The sequence below is a fragment of the Ascaphus truei genome, chromosome 9 (assembly GCF_040206685.1).
Source record: "Ascaphus truei isolate aAscTru1 chromosome 9, aAscTru1.hap1, whole genome shotgun sequence".
Lineage (NCBI taxonomy): Eukaryota > Metazoa > Chordata > Amphibia > Anura > Ascaphidae > Ascaphus > Ascaphus truei.
Window position 1 is genome coordinate 58,900,506 of NC_134491.1, and position 15,144 is coordinate 58,915,649.

The 15,144-nt window shown below is 42.4% G+C and overlaps 2 protein-coding genes across 5 annotated transcripts in view; both read right to left on the reverse strand.

Moving 5' to 3' along the window:
• Positions 1–13,739, reverse strand: part of FERMT2 (FERM domain containing kindlin 2) — a 76,062-nt gene extending 62,323 nt beyond the window's left edge. For 2 of the 4 annotated variants that reach the window (XM_075615119.1, XM_075615116.1), the window contains exons 1-2: positions 13,377–13,737; positions 11,615–11,780 (exon numbers count right to left, since the gene is read on the reverse strand). In XM_075615119.1, the coding sequence (XP_075471234.1) occupies positions 11,615–11,771 (157 nt within the window). In that variant the 5' untranslated portion in view covers positions 11,772–11,780; positions 13,377–13,737. Of the gene's footprint in view, positions 1–11,614; positions 11,781–13,376 lie in introns of all 4 variants that reach the window. The other 2 variants (XM_075615115.1, XM_075615118.1) reach the window with 2 other exon arrangements.
• LOC142503114 (galectin-3-like) overlaps positions 1–15,144 on the reverse strand; it is a 506,920-nt gene that overhangs the window by 191,359 nt on the left and 300,417 nt on the right. The window lies entirely within an intron of this gene.

Below are 15,144 nucleotides of genomic sequence, written 5' to 3' on the forward strand. Positions count from 1 at the left end.
AACTGGAAGGAAGTACTGCTGAGAAATTGGGATGTGCAAGCAATAGGGGGGGTTTCTATAAACTGTTTATTATGTATATAAAATAGTATTTTACCTATTTTTTCACAGTACTTCCTACATGTAAATACAGTACATCCTTTTTTAACCCACAAATAAGACTCATCTAGGTTTTTGCTATAGCATCAGGTTTAAACCGGGCTTCAATATCTTCTGCGTTTTGGTATTAAATGTTCGCGCCACAATAAGTATTCCCCATGAAACTCAACTATGTTACAAAGGGTTAAAAAAAAAGGAGAAAAAAAAAAGGGGGGGGGGGAGAAATAAGAATCCAAGACACAGGAGTCAGCGGAAAGCATCCAACCTCTTCAAAAGACCATCTCCAATGGAGAGAGATTGGTCTCTGCAGGACCATCTGGAACTAATCAAGCCTGGCCACAAAATCCCGTGTTTTCTTTCACTCTGTGACGACAAGCTACTGCCACGTCATGAACAGTGTCATTACTTGCTTTTTCCCCATGCCAAAGCCACATTTATTTCTCACACACATTTCAGTAACAGGGCGTCAATGGTTCAGCGTATAGAAGACAACAATGTTTACTCGGCCATTGTTGAACTGGGAAACCTTAAAAAGTAGGATTGTTCAAGGGAATTTTTTTCTCCTCAAACAGTTGTTCCAAACAGAAGCAGAGTAACTTCTTAAAGCAGCAGTCCTGCTTATATAGGATACCGTTTCTTCTCTCTCCAGCAGCTGAACAGTGCTGTTTTTAGCTACAGGTATTCCCCAGTTCCAAGATATTTAACCGATTAAGCTGCCTGTTTACGCCCTGAATTATCAAAGCTGGTGCCCACACTCACCAGATAGGAAGCTGCAACATCTTCCGTTGCGGCTCCTACTGGCCACTGCAAGATGTGGTGGCCATTTTGTTTCCCCAAAGAGGGAAGAAAGCACTAGCAACAGGCAAGTCAAGCGTTTCCTCCACCCTCAGCCCACTCTGCTGGAGGATCAAACAGGCTAATGCCGTGACATTGCACAAATGGTAGAAGTGCAATGTATAACCAGGGGGCGTCACAACCCCAAACCAAGAATGGGCTCAAGGAAACCAGTCATGATCAATCATGAAAACCAGTCTATAAAATAATAATAATAATAATAATAATCTTTATTTCATATAGTGTTTTTCTCCCAATGGGACTCAAAGCGCATCACAATTACAGTATAGTGCGCGGTACAGAGCACATAGTAAAATTACAGACAGTCCCTGCCCACATGAGCTTACTATCTGTGTTTTTGGTGCCTGAGGAACAGGGAGATAAAGTGACTTGCCCAAGGTCACAAGGAGCTGACACCGGGAATTGAATTTGAAAGGGGAACCTGGTTCAAGTGTCATAAGTCAGTGTCTTGACTCAGAGTCGCTCCTTCTCCCTAATAAGGGAGTCTGCCAGGATTTTAAAGTTTGCCTTTACCATCAACTTTAAGAAATACTTCTACGCCTGATTTGTGTAAGAGATCATCACTCTGATTTAACCGCCTCTCTGCCAGTGCGGCCAGCGACCCATGTGGCAAAGCAATACATTGCTGGCCTCCCCAGCAGCAAAGGGGTTAAAAAGGAGAAAACACTTTGCAATAAATACTGGTTATTGTGCTCGTCACTCATCCGGTCACTTGTATGTGGCATGATCAACTCACATGATTTTAGACTTGTATCACTGCGTTGAGGAAAACAAAAAAAACGTTTCATAGGAGACTCCCCAAGCCCCTCACTGACCAATTAGCTCAGTGACAAAGGCAAACGGTGCATGACAACCTCCTCCTGCTGTTGAGAAACATGATGGAATGTGTTAAAATGTTAACAGTTTGGATTTTTAAAAATGGCCGTTATTAAACATACACGTAGAGGCATTGTGAGCATTAAAAAGCTTTGTATGTAACCAAGAAACCCAGGGGGTTCTCAACTTCAGTCCTCAAGCCCCCCTAACCGGTCAGGTTTTCAGGATATCCCTACTTCAGCACAGGTGGTTCAATCAGAGGCAAAGTCTTTGACTGAGCCTCTAATTGAGCCGTGAAAACACAGACAAAAGATTCCTCCTTGAATGCACCCAGAAAGGTAAATCAGAGTGATATGGTTAATACATTTAAAAACCTTTTAATCACATGTATATGGTTAAAACCATGTTTGTATAGAGGGGGATGGTAAAAGTAGTCCAAGACCAATCCCTACTGACAGACCAAAAAGATCTTCCTAAATAAATATGCGGAAGATAGTATAAATGACATTAATGTGGGTGTATTGTCATTTGTACTATCTTCCGCATATTTTTTTAGGAAGATCTTTTTGGTCTGTCAGTAGGGATTGGTCTTGGACTACTTTTACCATCCCCCTCTATACAAACATGGTTTTAACCATATACATGTGATTAAAAGGTTTTTAAATGTATTACCCATATCACTCTGATTTACCTTTCTGAGTGCATTCAAGGAGGAATCTTTTGTCTGTGTTTTCACTATTATATCTATCCTCTTTTGCACCAGAATCTGGTTTTACTCATCCACATATTATTACACATTATTTTTGCTGATGCGGGAGCTTCCCTTTACCCTTCCCCTCTTCCCCATTCCTTGATTTGTTAGCCTCTAATTGAGCCACCTGTGCTGAAGCTGGGATATCCTGAAAACCTGACCTGCTGGGGGGGGGGGGGGGATTTTTAAGCTGTGAACCCCTGAAGTAAAAAGGTGTTTCTCTCAAACTCATTTCTTATTAAAAAAAAAAGTTCTCCTCTATTTAGATATTGCTTCACACTCAGGCATTTCCCATGTAACCACATTTTCCCCCTCCTGACATGGTGTGTGTGTGTGATAGGCGTCTCTCTATACATTATGAAAACATGAATTTCAGGGAAAGCTTCTGAATTACTACGTAAAACAACTTCCTCTCAGATCGCTCAAAAAGTTGCTTTAAACGTTCCTTGAAAACGCATTACTTAACCTGAAGGAAATAGTAAGGGAACGCCTCGGCCTTCCCCAAGACCAGAAGATGTGGAAGCACCCAGACACAACGCCCTTTTCTGTTCTGCATGCAGCAGTTCCAAAAAGCACAGAAAATTTCCACGGAATACAGTCACATTTAAGAACACTGACAACGTTTGAGTTCTAAAAGGCATTTCTCAGCAATATTCAGTTAGTTAGTGGCCCTATTTTGCACCCCTCTACCTAGCAATTAAATGGCAAGTGCTTTGGCTCAGGGACTCCTTTTCCTTAATGTCACTTTTATGTCTGAAGCTTTTCTTCCCATTATATATGTTATTTGTATTATTTGTTATTTATGACTGCTGTAAAGTGCTATGTACATTAATGGCGCTATATAAATAAAGACAAGTACATACCCCTGCAAAACGCATTTAATGTCAATATTTCCCTGAAATTGAAAACTGCTGGAGGATTTGATAATAAAATATGTAACAAATTAAAAGAAAATGATTAATTCTGCTTTTAGACGTCGATATTTTTACTAAATTCAGAGCACATTCTATAACTGTGATAAATCCGTTTGCTTGGTTTGTGCAAAAGTAGAGCACATCCGCTGTAGCAGAACATGTGTTTTTATTGGTTACTTGGAGGGAAAGAATATTGCATGGAAAAGTTCAAAGTAAAACTTCCACTTACAAACTAGGAACATGCCAAACGGAGTCATTTCCTGTCCAGGATGCCTTTCAAAATAATTGCACGATGAGCAATTTCTAAAATTAACGCAGAGGCAAGAATGCAAACATCTTCGTCCAACAAGCTCGCACACCATCTTTCTATTTTAGGCCGCGATTAAAGTGCGCGTGACGCGAACAAAACACAGCAGCTCTATCGGGCTGGCCATAGTGCGCGCGACAGAATTTTGAGCTGACAAAAAAAAAAATTATATATTTTTTTTTCGTGCGACGGCCGCATCACTGCCGTGTGAGGGCGAACCACAGCCAATGAGGGTGAACCAGCCTGGTGATGTCACGGCCACGTCTCATCACAGTGCAGGCATCGCTCAGGCGACAGGCGTGTGCCTCCATGTGCTCTGTCACGCGCCTGCACTATATTACGAAGCCTCAGAGTTTATGTACAGACAAAGCGCAGGTCTCCTCATTATACAACCAACATTTAGCCAGTGAAGCCTCCCCTACAATTTTTTTTTTTAATAAATAATAATACTATAAAATCTCTCTCTCAACCATATCCTTCAGTGACCAGTGACACAGGCACCTTGGTGAGAGATTGGGTTATAGTTCGCGCTCAGCTATAGTTCACTAAACATCTTTTGATGAACAGCGTTCTGCAAAGAGAGACATCACAAAATGAACAATGACATTTAAAAGGAAAGCTGAAAAGTTCTGCAGTGCTAAGTTGATTATATAACCCTTACACTGCCAAATAACTTTCTTACACAAAAGCTGCTCTGGCATTATTGTTTAATAAAAAGGGAAGCTTTCTGCCATTAAGAGCTTTAACCCAAGGATACTATTCAATAATGGTCAATTGCCATACCAGGGGTGGCAAACTCCAGTCCTCAAGGGTCAACAACATCCACAAAACAGGGGAGCAATGGGCGTATCACCAATGGAGAAAAAACAAAACAAAAACAAAGCAGTATTGCAGAACCCAGAAGGTCTTCAGTTAATCAGTAACCTCCAATGGTTATACTCACGAACAGCAAGAAAACAAAGGGCATATCCCAACTGTGGATGGTGATAGGCTCGGTACCCCAGAACTCAAGAGAAAAAGAAGGAAGACCAAAAAAAAAAAAAAAAAAAAAAAAGGAACAACCCCCCTCCCCCCCCCCTACGATTGCATGCTTACATAGGGGCAGTAATTAAAATCAAGGTACGAAATTAGAGGTGAAGCCGGATGAGTCGCGTTCTCACCCACCCCACACCTCCGCAAATTGTCACTTCCTCAATCGCGCTCCTCCCAGCACTGATTCTCTGCTCTGAAAAGTGCTGTTTCCAAATGCCCGACTATGCGTTTCGCTGTGTCGCTTCTTCAGGAGTCTCTCGGCACAGGTGGCTCAATCAGTGGCTCAGTCTTCGACTGGCTCTTCGACTGAGCCACCTATGCTGAAGCAGAAATATCCTTAAACACCGACTTGTTGGTTGCCATTGACTGGGAGTTGGCCACCCCCTGGTCTAGAACAAAATCGCCATGTGCACAGTAATAAGCCGTGTATTTGAGGTTGTTTAGTCTTGAAAATACTCAATCAATAAAATGGCACTTTGTTGTGTGTTTTATTCATAAACTGCTGGATGTGCCATTAGCAATAAAATCGAGAGCAGATAAGTTGAATGCTAATAGCTTATATTGCTTCCTTAAGGACGAGTCATCCTTTGCCAACATAGAACTCTAAGATCTGAAACACACACACACACACACACACACACACGGGTATGAATTAGGAAACTGCATGCAGGTACAGGAAAAGCAAAATGTAACATCTTCTAAATATCGAAGCTGTCCATTACAAATACTTCCTCGATAATGAATACTGAGCAACACCAACAAGTGTGTTTGCGTGTAAGGCCCGTAATATTGTGGGTTTGTACTCTGCGCTGTGCGTGCGGCAGTTATAGTTGGCTGTGGTTAGCCAGCCATTGTATGCTAGGGCCGTGCGCATGGCAGCGACCGTGGAGCCGGGCGATAGCGGGAAAGACTCAGAAAAGTAAGCATTCGCGCCGCTACCACAATGTACATGTATGTATATGTGTGTACAATATTAATAAATAATTTATTCTCACAGCATGTCTTTAATTTTTTTAACACACACACACTTTCCCCAGTGACACACACAATACCTTCCAAGCCAGTCGCTCACAGCAGCATGGACCGTACACACAAAAAGTGTGCGTCACGTGCACGAGCGCACCCACTATATTAGTGAGGAAGAACCAAGAAAAGAAAGCCAGATTAGATAACATACCAACTACCAAATATTTGCGTTCTACGAGACCATTTGGTGACTCATATTTTTTCGATCTCTGAGATCATAAGTGGAAAATAAAATGTTAAAAAAGTAAGTTCCTCTTATTTTAGTAAGGCGGCTGTGCCTGTGGGACAGTCTTTTTGCCAGTAAAACTGGACATCAAGGTTTCCTTACTCGAAGCTGGAAGGGCGCAATACCAGACAACACAACTTTTAATAATTCAAATATTCTTCAACCTTCACACAGTCCACCAAAGGATGTCTCCATGGAGACCATAATTGGTAACCTGCCGGAACATCTCTGCAGCACTTTGATGTTGGAGAAGTCTCTGGTCTCCACTTTTAGAACTTTGCTAAACCCCTTCTTTGCCGTACCAGCTGCAAGGCTTGTGAAACAATGCAGGACTGTGCCGTCTGGATATGAAGGGGCCATGACAGAACAGTGTATTGAATTTTTTATTTTTTTTTGTAAAGTAGGGCTCTTCAAATGGCGGCCTTGATGTAGCCCTTGGACTCTGTTACTGCTAATTTCACACTAGTTGTGTAGACAGCAGAGTATAGTTTGTCACACTGGAACTCACTTAGGCTGGGTCCATGGTGAGCACACGCTCACGACGTCACCCGCAGCGATTTGTGGCCTGGGTAGACGCGATGGCGAGGCGTGTCCGTGATGTCATAGAGCTCATTGGGCGAACCGCTCACGTGACCTGGCCGTCGCGCCACAGACTCAAAATCTAATTCTTCGCGCACCGCACGCCTCAGAGCCCTGGCGTATGTGCGGTCTACTGCCGCGATCTTTGCCTTAAGGCATTTTAATCACTTGGCGCGGTCTGGCCGACCATGGACGCGGCCTTATAAGTCAAGATCATGTAAATATATATGGCACTGATGTTATATTATATTTAAAAACTTTGAAAACATTTATAAGTCTTTAAATGTAGCCAAAATAATATTTCTTTGATGTGTGTGCCCCTTCTAAAGGTTCTCTGATCTGGTCCCTTTGGAGAACCAGTTGAAGAGGCCTGGTTTAAAGGTAGCACACCTTCATTATCATCTTAAAATGGCAGAACAAGTGGGATAAACAGTTCAAAACTATTGTTTGTGACTGCTCACAAGGATGTCATTTCGGTAGAAACATCACTGTGAATGTAGGATAGATATGGATATATAAAAACACAATTGTAAACAGGGTGACACACACACTAAATCAGGGGTGTGCAAAGGGCACGGCGGTTGCAGAGGCCCCGCGTGAGGCCTCTGCAACCTCAACTTACCGCAGGATTCAGCCGGCTTCTGGACACTTCGTCATGGCAACGCGGCGTCATTTGACGCCGTTTCACAGGAAGGGGGGGGCTGGCAGGCAGGGGGGCGCAGCGCAGAAACTTTGCGCACACCTGCACTAGATTATATTACAGGAAATTACAGCACAAGAATTGGATCAAAAAAGGCACACTAAGAAATTCAATATCTATCCTTAAGATTTTACAATCTAAACAAAAAAAGTCTATTGAAACACAATAACAATTATAAAGCATTCACATCTCGGGCAGAGTCTCTGAAGCAGTTTGACCTCATGCCCACACAGCATACACCGCAGCAAGGGATTCTGGGCAATGACATGCAAATGAGCACTCGCTCATGTTGCCGTTTCCAAAAGCCATGCTGAAAAACGATTGACCCAAAGCTAGAATCAAACTAAAGAAGATATTCAAAAATGACTGTAGGATGATGAGGTTTGCAATTTTTCATTATTCCCCCCAACTAAATTATTAATATGAAGATTAATGTCTAAACAAGTCATTAATATTTGTGAAACATACTAAAAAGGGCCAAAAAATCACATATCATGGGTCAAAATTATGGAGACAAAATAACCATGGCATTTAATCGACTGGGATTTTCATCACAGATGGATAAATACAAGTCTTCTGGACTAGGCGCTTCACAAGGTGGCAGTTTTGGCAGACTGAGATTTAAACACCAGTGGGGAATTGGCAGAACTTTGTGCGTTTCAAGGCCACACTGCTAGCGCCGATATTGAAAAGGAAACCGGTGTCGTTGAACCAAACAAAAACATACCAATTAAATCCTAACATCTGACAGATCACACGGGGACATGAACACCCATTCCTAAATGGTCAATATTAGTAGATTACGAACATCTTCGAGAAGATGGGCATCTCTGTGACAGGAGCCCAATTACTTTGTGGTTACAAGTGTATTCCCAATAAGATCCCTACTCCATATACTGAGAAGTCGCTTCCTGGCGGTGGAGAAGCGTTCACCAGCACCATCCAAATTCATGCAACAGCCCAGAGACTTCAGAATGTAGAAACAAACATATAGGGAACTATGTAAAATGAACAACGTAGCAAATATAACTGGTATGTTTTGGTAAGCAGCTCTTTGCCCGTTACACATTACAGGTATCCCAATACAAGCAGATACCATGCTATGATTGGTTAGTTTGGATTGGGTGCAGCACAATTTGCCAGTTCTTGCAACCCCATTAAAATCAGTCATTTCAGAGATATTTATAGGATGCCGAATCTATTCTACTTCTGATGCCATTTAACCCACTAATAGATTATATGAGTGATAAACTAGGTTAAAAGTAAGGAAAATACCAATATGCATAGCAGCCCCAGTAAGTGTGTACAGGAGGTGTAGAAAGGGCTCTGACCTTAATGCAGGGATGCACAACTCCAGTCCTCAAGGGACCCCACCAAACAGGTCTTCAGGATATCACAGCTTCAGCACAGGTGACTCAGTCCAAGACGGAGTCTCTGATTGAGCCACATGTGCTGGGATATCCTCAAAACCTGGCCTGTTGGAGGGGCTTGAGGACTGGAGTTGAGCACCCCTGCCTTAATGCATTAGTCCAACCTTGGATTCTTGGTAATAAGCAGAATGGTCCCACCCCCATCCAACGTAATACATTTTCCCCAATAATTAATAGTATATGAAACAGGACACTGAAGAAATACAGTTTTTTTTTTTTTAATGTATCAATGAAAAATCAATTATTCTAACGGATAACGGTTGTGGTTACATTATGCAGTTTCTGCAGACTAATGTCTCTATTTTGAGCACCTAATGGCACTGCAGAAGTCACCTTGAGCAGTTCTCTTTGCTCCTGTTGCGGCAGTGTAAAAATAACTTGCTAGATGCAGCTCTGCCTTTGAAGATCTCGCTTAAGCAAGACAAGAGAGATACCAACTGGCATCTCTTCTCAGCGAACAAAACTACTGCGTTTCCCTTCTAGCCTTGGGAAGGGGAATGGATTATAGAATTTGCAGAACTAAGCTACATAGGCCCTTTTTTTATCTAATAAAACATGAGTCACAAAAAGCCAAGTGAATACAGCTTTCGAATGGCTAAAACTAGGTGGGAGGCGATACTATATTCTGCCTCCGCATGGAACTTTACATCTTTAAAAGGGGTCTAGTGCCTCCAAGGACGAAAGTGAACTAAGGCCAGTCGCATGTTTAACAGGTTAAATGTGGTTGAAATACACCTTAAATAAGACACAAACCTGTTTGTATAGTCATTATGAAGCCCCTATTAGTCAAAAAGATAAAGAGAAGAAACCGATATGGTTGAATTTCCAAAGAAAAGGGATATCTGCATTCTGTTAAAAATTAAATGAACAAGTAAAACATTGACTTTATTTTTTTACCTGCCAAGCTGGTGTCCCTATATTTAAAACAGATTACAACAGCTATTAATGAACAAGCTTTACTTTCATAGAAAAGAGAGGAGTGCTTCACGGCCAACCGAATACAGGTCTATATATAAATGGTGCATGTGTATACTGGGTATTCTCAAAAACAGCCTGGCAAGGGGCTCCCTAAGGGGAAAACATTCTCACACTGCTGTAGTGCGTTAGAATTCAGTTTCAGAAAGTGGACAACATACAGATGATCTGCGACACCCAAGATAGAAGTTTAACACAGTTATTCTCATTAATGTAAGTAGCAAGCCATGCCCATTTCCCCAATGTTGCCTGCAGGGGAGGTTTGAGATCCACTGTCAAGAGTATTACTATACATTAAATGTCCACTGAAAAGTCCTAAAAATTATTCTCCTGCGCACACCAACCTCCTGCAAAGTGCCCTCAACACCATTCCATTCAGCAAAAGGTGCAACTACTGCGTTCAGGGAATCTACTGTGGGCCATTTGTGAAGGTCAAAGGGCAGTGGGGGGAGGACATAATGCAAACGGCAAATAGACTTGGCAAGAGCATCTGCCTTCAATAAAAGGCCCGCTTTGTTTTTTCTTTTAAAAACACACTCCAGTAGGGATCTTCTTAGGATGGACAGGTTGGAGGGGTGTGGCAAAATGGTGATTATAGTAGTGTGTGTACACACACACACACACACACACACACACACACACACACACAAGCCTTTTCAAAGGCAAAATTGACACCAATAAGTCACCTGGAATACGAATGTCTCAACATCAAAGTTACCAGGACAGGTTGCATGAATTGTGCCAGGCAAAACCCATACAGTGATGTGGAGAGCGATTATACGGAAGAGGTATTTGACACAACATTAAAAATTATTAATTTCTTTACATTTCACTGCATCAGTGAATCCACCAGATAGGAGCTCGTAAGCTTAAGAAACTGCTTCAGATAGGAGCTATGCTTTCAAAATTTGATGCAGATTCATAGCGAATGAATAATCACTCATACACCATATCGTTAGACAGATAGATACGGACACATCACATTTCATTTTCCCTCATAAAAAGTTGTTCTGCCCCAATGAACATTACGCACTGTTCGAAGAGTCAGGAATTTATGTAATGGTCTGTTGCTTTGATTGTCAATGTGTGCTTAACATATAATTCACCATGAATACAGTCATTTTCAAAGCAACATTATTTGTTTTAGGATTCACATAATCCAAGAACAGGATTTTGTCAACACTGAGAACGACACCTTTTCAATGTTACCCAAGTAGACCATGCATACAGGGTTTAAACATAAAAAGGGAAAAAGAGAAGGATTATAGGATAATGAAAGCCAAAATTATCACTGATGGTATAACAGTAGCAATAATTAACTTGCTTGTTTGAAGATACCAGGCAAGGTCACAGAATGAATGGGAGGGCGAAAAAGCTTGAAAGCAAAAGGGATAAAAGACAGCCCTATTTGCACATTATCAATAAAATATCAGTGTGGAGAATCCAATCCAAGTGCATACAACAATTTAATAGGCTCTTACACGTGCCTTCAGACTTCTTGCGCAAATCCTAAAAGGCGTTTCATTAAGGCAGTGGTGTCCAACTACAGTCCTCAAGGGCCGCCAACAGCTCATGTCTTCAGGATAACGCTGCTTCAGCACAGGTGGCTCATTCATAATGAATGAGCCACCTGTGCTGAAGCAGGGATATTCTGAAAACGTGACCTGTTGGTGGCCCTTCAGGATTGGAGTTGGCCACCCCCGCATTAAGGTATGACATTTTAAAAATACTCCAAACCAAAACAAAAAAAAATTCAAAATAAAAATGTAACTTTTCACGTCAATCTTTAACATGAAAAAAAAAAAAAATAGACAAATGAATCCGTTGTTGCTGGTATTGTCCAAGTGGGATAATAAAAACCCCAAGTGACTTCTGTAAGTGAGCCACATACCCCATGTGCAACTTACCAAGTTTTTCCACCAACTTGAGCATCACCCCTCCAATGTGCACCTCCCCTGTAACTCTCAGGGTAACATCCCTATTCAGGTCGGTCACATGGACATTTAACTCCCACGTCCCATCCGCATAGCAGCCATCTGGCATCCTTATACCGTCCAGAGCCATCTCTCTTTCCTGTTGGAAAAGAGGAAATTACCTTCCCATTAGCCAGGAGCAGTCCCCCACGAGAAAAATGTAACTGGCATGCAAAATAAACGAAAATGCAAAATCAATGACGACACATTTACATTGCTACTCAGACTATGGAAGCATTGAGGGAGGATTTTATGGGTGGAGAAAGGAGATGGATATTAATGAGTCCATCTCTGTATAGTTGGCCAAGAGAGAGAAACCTTGAAAGCTTAATATCAATGGTTAGCCCAAATAAAAAAAAAAGGTATCACCCATTACTGAAGAACTCATTTACTCTGCTTAATTCATATCTGTATAGTTTCAATTCTACTTGCATAAAGCCCTACACCTCTTGCTAGATATATAGAGATAGATAGAGAGAACAGAATTATATTCTAAAGCAAACAGGTTATAAACACTGTCAAAAGTAAATGGTGGATTAGAACTACTACCCCGCAGAGCTTGCAATCTAAGTGGCATGGTTGGATCTGTGCAGGGGCAATAGGAATAGATTATATATCTGGAAAGCACTAAGCCAAAGAGAAGGGAAATCCTTCTACTGAGAGTGGTTTTTTTTTTCCTTTGCAAGTGATGAATCTCCCTTCCCCTCCCAGGACTGCAGAACTGAGCCACAGCCCAGAGCCACGGGGCTCATCACATCCAGAGATCACCAACACATTCAAAACGAAACTACTGCAGCTACTTTTAACCGCAAAAATCAGTCCCCCATCAAAAAGGATGAGTACTGGACACACACACACAAATAAATAAGGCTTAAGAAGCCGTGGGAGATCTGGGCAAATCACAGAAGAGGCAGCATACATATTTAAATGGAACAAATAAAATATAATACAATTAAAAAATCTACTCTGTTAACCCTTTTGTGTTAGAGGGGCTTGCCAACCTCTCCAGCGCCGAAGGGGTTAAAATAGCTGCTGAAGTCTGGGATTTTAAAAGAGACATTCCTCCTTTTTCTAAGGATTTTGTTGCTACTGGAGCTTCTAGCCCCAGATCCCACAAACCCGGATCCCATTAATCTTTTCCTTTCTCCTCTCAAGCCAAGCAGATCATCCCTTTCTTTAACACACAAACACACACACACACACACACACACACACACCTCTCTCTTTGCAAACCGTTGTTCACCTGTTTCCCCAAAGTTAACAAACCGGTCCTGCTGCTTCAAGCCACCAGTGTAATATTAACTGTGAATGCTGCTGTGGAGGGGGAGACCTGCATCACAAGTGTGTGTGTGTATATGCATGGGGAGACCTGCATCACAAGTGTGTGTGTATATGCATATCCCAAACCTAGTGAGGGGAGGCAGGGAGTATAGGGAGGCAGGGAGTATAGGGAGGCAGGGAGTATAGGGAGGCAGGGAGTATAGGGAGGCAGGGAGTATAGGGAGGCAGGGAGTATAGGGAGGCAGGGAGCATGGGAGTATAGGGCCACTGGAAGCATGGGAGTATAGGGAGGCAGGGAGCATGGAGCATGGGAGACAGGGAGCATGGGAGTATAGGGAGACAGGGAGCATGGTCACACCAGAACCCCCCCACCCCCATGCAATGCATGAAAACGCAAAGATGCATGCAAACTCACCTTCTCCCTCCCCTCTCCTCGCAAAGTATTTGTTCAAGCAACCAGGGGGGTGAGGGGTAGTAAACACAGGATTAAAAGAAGAAAGCCCCTGGTTTAGAGACACCCTCCCTCTTCCTTTGCAGCCGGTGTGTTCTGTGCTAATGGAGTCCCTGTGGCTCCTCTCTCCCAGGCACTAATCACGTCACTGCCTCTCTCACTCTGCTTTCCCAGCAGCAGCAGCACAGCCCGGGGAACAGCAGCAGCAGCACAGCCCGGGGAACAGCAGCACTTTCTCCCCCTCCCTGCTCTTCCTTTATCTTTTCTATGTACAACTTACAGTACAACGGTGCAAACTAAGCAGGGGGGGAGGAGGAGGAGGAGGTGTGGGTGGAGGAGGAGGGGGGGGGGGTTGCGTAAGAGAAAAGCGATGCTTGGTCCCTTCAAAATGTGTAAGTGAAGAGGGGGGGAAAAGTCCCGAGGAGTCTCCAGCCGCTGCCCTTGTATGGAAGTGAATAAAATACCAGGATTGGATCCAACATCCGGGAATCGGGGGGGTGGGGAGGGGGCTGGGGGATTGCAGGCTCTGCTGTCCCGTTATACACTGAGTTCTTAACCCCCTCCCCTCAACAACAACAACAAAAAAAGGGCTTCACCTCTGCTGTGCTGCATATGCTGCATTTACCAGGCTTTGCACTGATTTTTTTTTGGATGGCAAAACTCTTGCACACTTCAAATAGTTTTTTTTGTTTTGTTTTAGTTAGTATGTAGGTTCTCTGCTATGGGGTGACCAGCCAGGGCTATTTGTGTGGGGGAGTTTTCACACCTATTTTCTTTAGTTCTCCCCCCCCCCCCCCCCCAAAAAAGCTGAATTCATTGCTATAATATATATATATGTGTATATATATATATATATATATATATATATGTATGTGTGTATCTCGAAAGCTCGCACAAATAAAAGCATTTCGTTAGCCACAGAACGGTATTGTCTATTCGGTTTTTTATTATTTATATATATCTCACAAAGAAAAAGTAAGCGCTTGCTGAGATATCCCAATAATGTTGTGAAATTGTGTAAATACAGTATATAATAAAGTGTTTGTGAAAAAAATACATGTATTTGCAATGGTGTGTCACAGTGAGATATAAACAACAAGTGAAGACAAAAAGAATTATTGTGACTACAGTGATAATTGCAGCTATAGTCCATGTGGTATAGATAGTCCATATATTATACGAAGTCCAAATACTGGTAAAAAATAAAGGATATAATGTGCCCTGGAGGTTCTACAGCTACTAGGAGGATAAACCACATCCACGAAGATCTGTTTAGAAAATGGAAAAAGGAGGCGCGTGCCACATAGCGTAAAACTGTGTTGACATTTATTATCAATGTAGAAGATAAAAGTAGCACACTCACAAGTGGAGCTAGAACATGCGCATTAAGAGATAAATGTCTCAAATCAGTGGTACTCATCTTGAGGGGGCTTCATGTACTCCAGAACAGAGGACTGTCAAAACCGGGATCTATAGTTAGATGTAAGTGTCCATACCTTTGAACCATCCAAAACACAAATAGCGAAAATGAAAACACGAAAACAAATGAAAACACAAAAATGTTGTCCAAATGTATCAACTTAACCACTCCAAGTAGTACGAGTGTCTCAATACACTAGCCGCTCGTGGAGACGTGATGACGTAATACGTCTAAAATATCCAGGTCCCAGCGCGTTTCGCCAACACGTGATTTCGTCAGGGTGGAGATTTGGAGTGACAGTCTCCTGTTCTG